This window comes from Sardina pilchardus, chromosome 17 (genome assembly GCF_963854185.1).
Source record: "Sardina pilchardus chromosome 17, fSarPil1.1, whole genome shotgun sequence".
In the NCBI taxonomy this organism is placed as follows: Eukaryota; Metazoa; Chordata; class Actinopteri; order Clupeiformes; family Clupeidae; genus Sardina; species Sardina pilchardus.
Genome location: NC_085010.1, coordinates 23,030,062 through 23,032,238, shown reverse-complemented (window position 1 = coordinate 23,032,238; position 2,177 = coordinate 23,030,062). Strand labels below are relative to the sequence as shown.

The following is a 2,177-nucleotide window of genomic DNA, read 5'->3' as shown; positions in this document are numbered from 1 at the left end:
GAGTTTTATAAGAACGCCGACGTGAGACCCGCCCCTTCACGTACGCAACCCTTATTAGACAGGTAAGAAGCACAGGAATAAATTAACTCCTGCCCGATTAGATTCAAATTAATTGCTGCTTGAATAAAAAGCCTGAAGTGTCTAACGGTGTCTGTCTGTCTGTGTGTGTGTGTGTGTGTGTGTGTGTGTTTGATTTCATTTGTGTGTGTGTGTCTCTGTATGCATGTGTTGTGTGTGTGTGTGTGTGTGTGTGTGTGTGTGTGTGTGTGTGTGTGTGTGTGTGTCTGCGTTTTTGATTGTTTATGTTCTCAGGCGATCATGGACTCCAACGACATGCAGCTCACTCTTAATGAGATTTACAGCTGGTTCACGCGCACCTTTGCCTACTTCCGCCGCAATGCTGCCACCTGGAAGGTAAATGCCACACAAAACACACACACACACACACACACACACACACACACACACACACACCTGACTGATAAAGGTGCATTTCCCAAGGTGCTTTGGTGGGTCACAGAGGCCTAGCAGGGACATTTGTTTACTTGACAAGAAGAAGATTAGCATCTCGCTTTCCCCCGTTTTAACCTGCCTCCTGAATAGAGCAAATTTCCTCTTTCTTACTCACTCTCTCTCTCTCTCTCTCTCTCTCTCTCTCTCTCTCTCTCTCTCTCTCTCTCTCTCCTCTCTCTCTCTCTCTCTCTCTCTCCCTCTCCCTCTCTCTCTCGCCCACTCTGCCTCTGACCCTCTCTCTTTCCCCTCTCTCTCCCCCTCTCTCTTTTTCTCTCTCCCTGTCTCCTTTCTCTTCCTCTCTCCCTTTCTCGGAATGACAAGTGAAAGAATAATTTTGCCTGTGATACCGTACTGCTCTAATTCGGTGCAATTAATAGGCGCGGCGTTTGGCAGGGCAGAGAGGGCCTGGACATGCTAATTACCAGCCGTCTCCTCCATCATCAGCACTTTTGTTAGATGCACCTTCTGTCTCTCTCCCCTGTCTGCCCCCTTCTTTCTCTCTCTTTCTTTCCCCCCCCCTCCTCTCTCTCTCTCTCTCTTTCCTCTTTCTCTCTCCATTTTTCACACATCTATTGCATATTATTGGTTAATTACTTTTTGAGAGATGCTTGTTTGCTTTCCTGGAACTAGGCGCGGAGAGCTTTATATTGATGTGTGTGTATCTGTGACTGTGTGTGTGTGTGTGTGTGTGTGTGTGTGTGTGTGTGTGCGTGCGTGAAGCGGCAGGGACACACACGTGAGAGGTTAAGGTCGCGTAGCCCCAGCTAACAGGGGAATTAATCTGCCAGGATGAGGGGGACTGGTGATGGCGGTAGGGGCTGGGCGGGAGAGGGGGGGGGGGGTCTTTATTTACCAGAACAAAGGCCTCATTTGTAATGCACCCCCCCTCCCCTCCACCCTTCCAACAGCTTCATTGTCTGGCTAGCCAACAACAGGAGCTGGGAATAGTGTCCTGTCTTTGAGCTTTCGACAGCTTTTTAGGGTTGAGGAAATGGAGAAAGTGTGTGTCTCTCAGACACACCAAGCAGTCCTCTTAGTTATTTCTCATGCCTACATCATTGACAGGAGGCCCACCAGCTGCTGATTGCTGCGCATAGTCATGTTTAGTGTGTATGTGTGTGTGTGTGTGTGTGTGTGTGTGTGTGTGTGTGTGTGTGTGTGTGTTTGCGGTGTAGTTGTATTACTGCACATTTCCAATCAGAATGCTAAGTGTCTCTGAGCACTAGACTTGCCAAAGTGAATTAATTTGGATTTGGAATGCAAATGACTCCAGCATGAACCAGCAGCTTAGTGTGCAATGCAGCTGTCCTGTTGGAGGGAAGTACACACACACACACACACATACACACACACTTACACACACACACACACACACACACACACACACACACACACACACACACACACACACACACATACACATGAACACACATTCACTCTCAGTCATACACCTTTGTTCAGTGTGTTGCAGCACTAAACCTTATATAGGCACACAATTCACAAGTTAACAGCATCCACTGGACACACACACAACACACACACACACACACACACACACACACACACACACACACACACACACACACACACACACACACACACACACACACACAGAGAGAGACACACACATTCACTCAGATAAGCTGGAGCAGTCCATTCATTTG

General features: G+C 48.0%; 1 protein-coding gene across 1 annotated transcript in view; it reads left to right on the top strand.

Annotated features, from left to right (window-relative positions):
- foxp2 (forkhead box P2) overlaps nt 1–2,177 on the top strand; it is a 136,904-nt gene that overhangs the window by 124,456 nt on the left and 10,271 nt on the right. Inside the window, 3 exon segments of the mRNA XM_062518225.1 lie at nt 4–30; nt 33–62; nt 313–414. Coding sequence (XP_062374209.1) covers nt 4–30; nt 33–62; nt 313–414 — 159 coding nt within the window.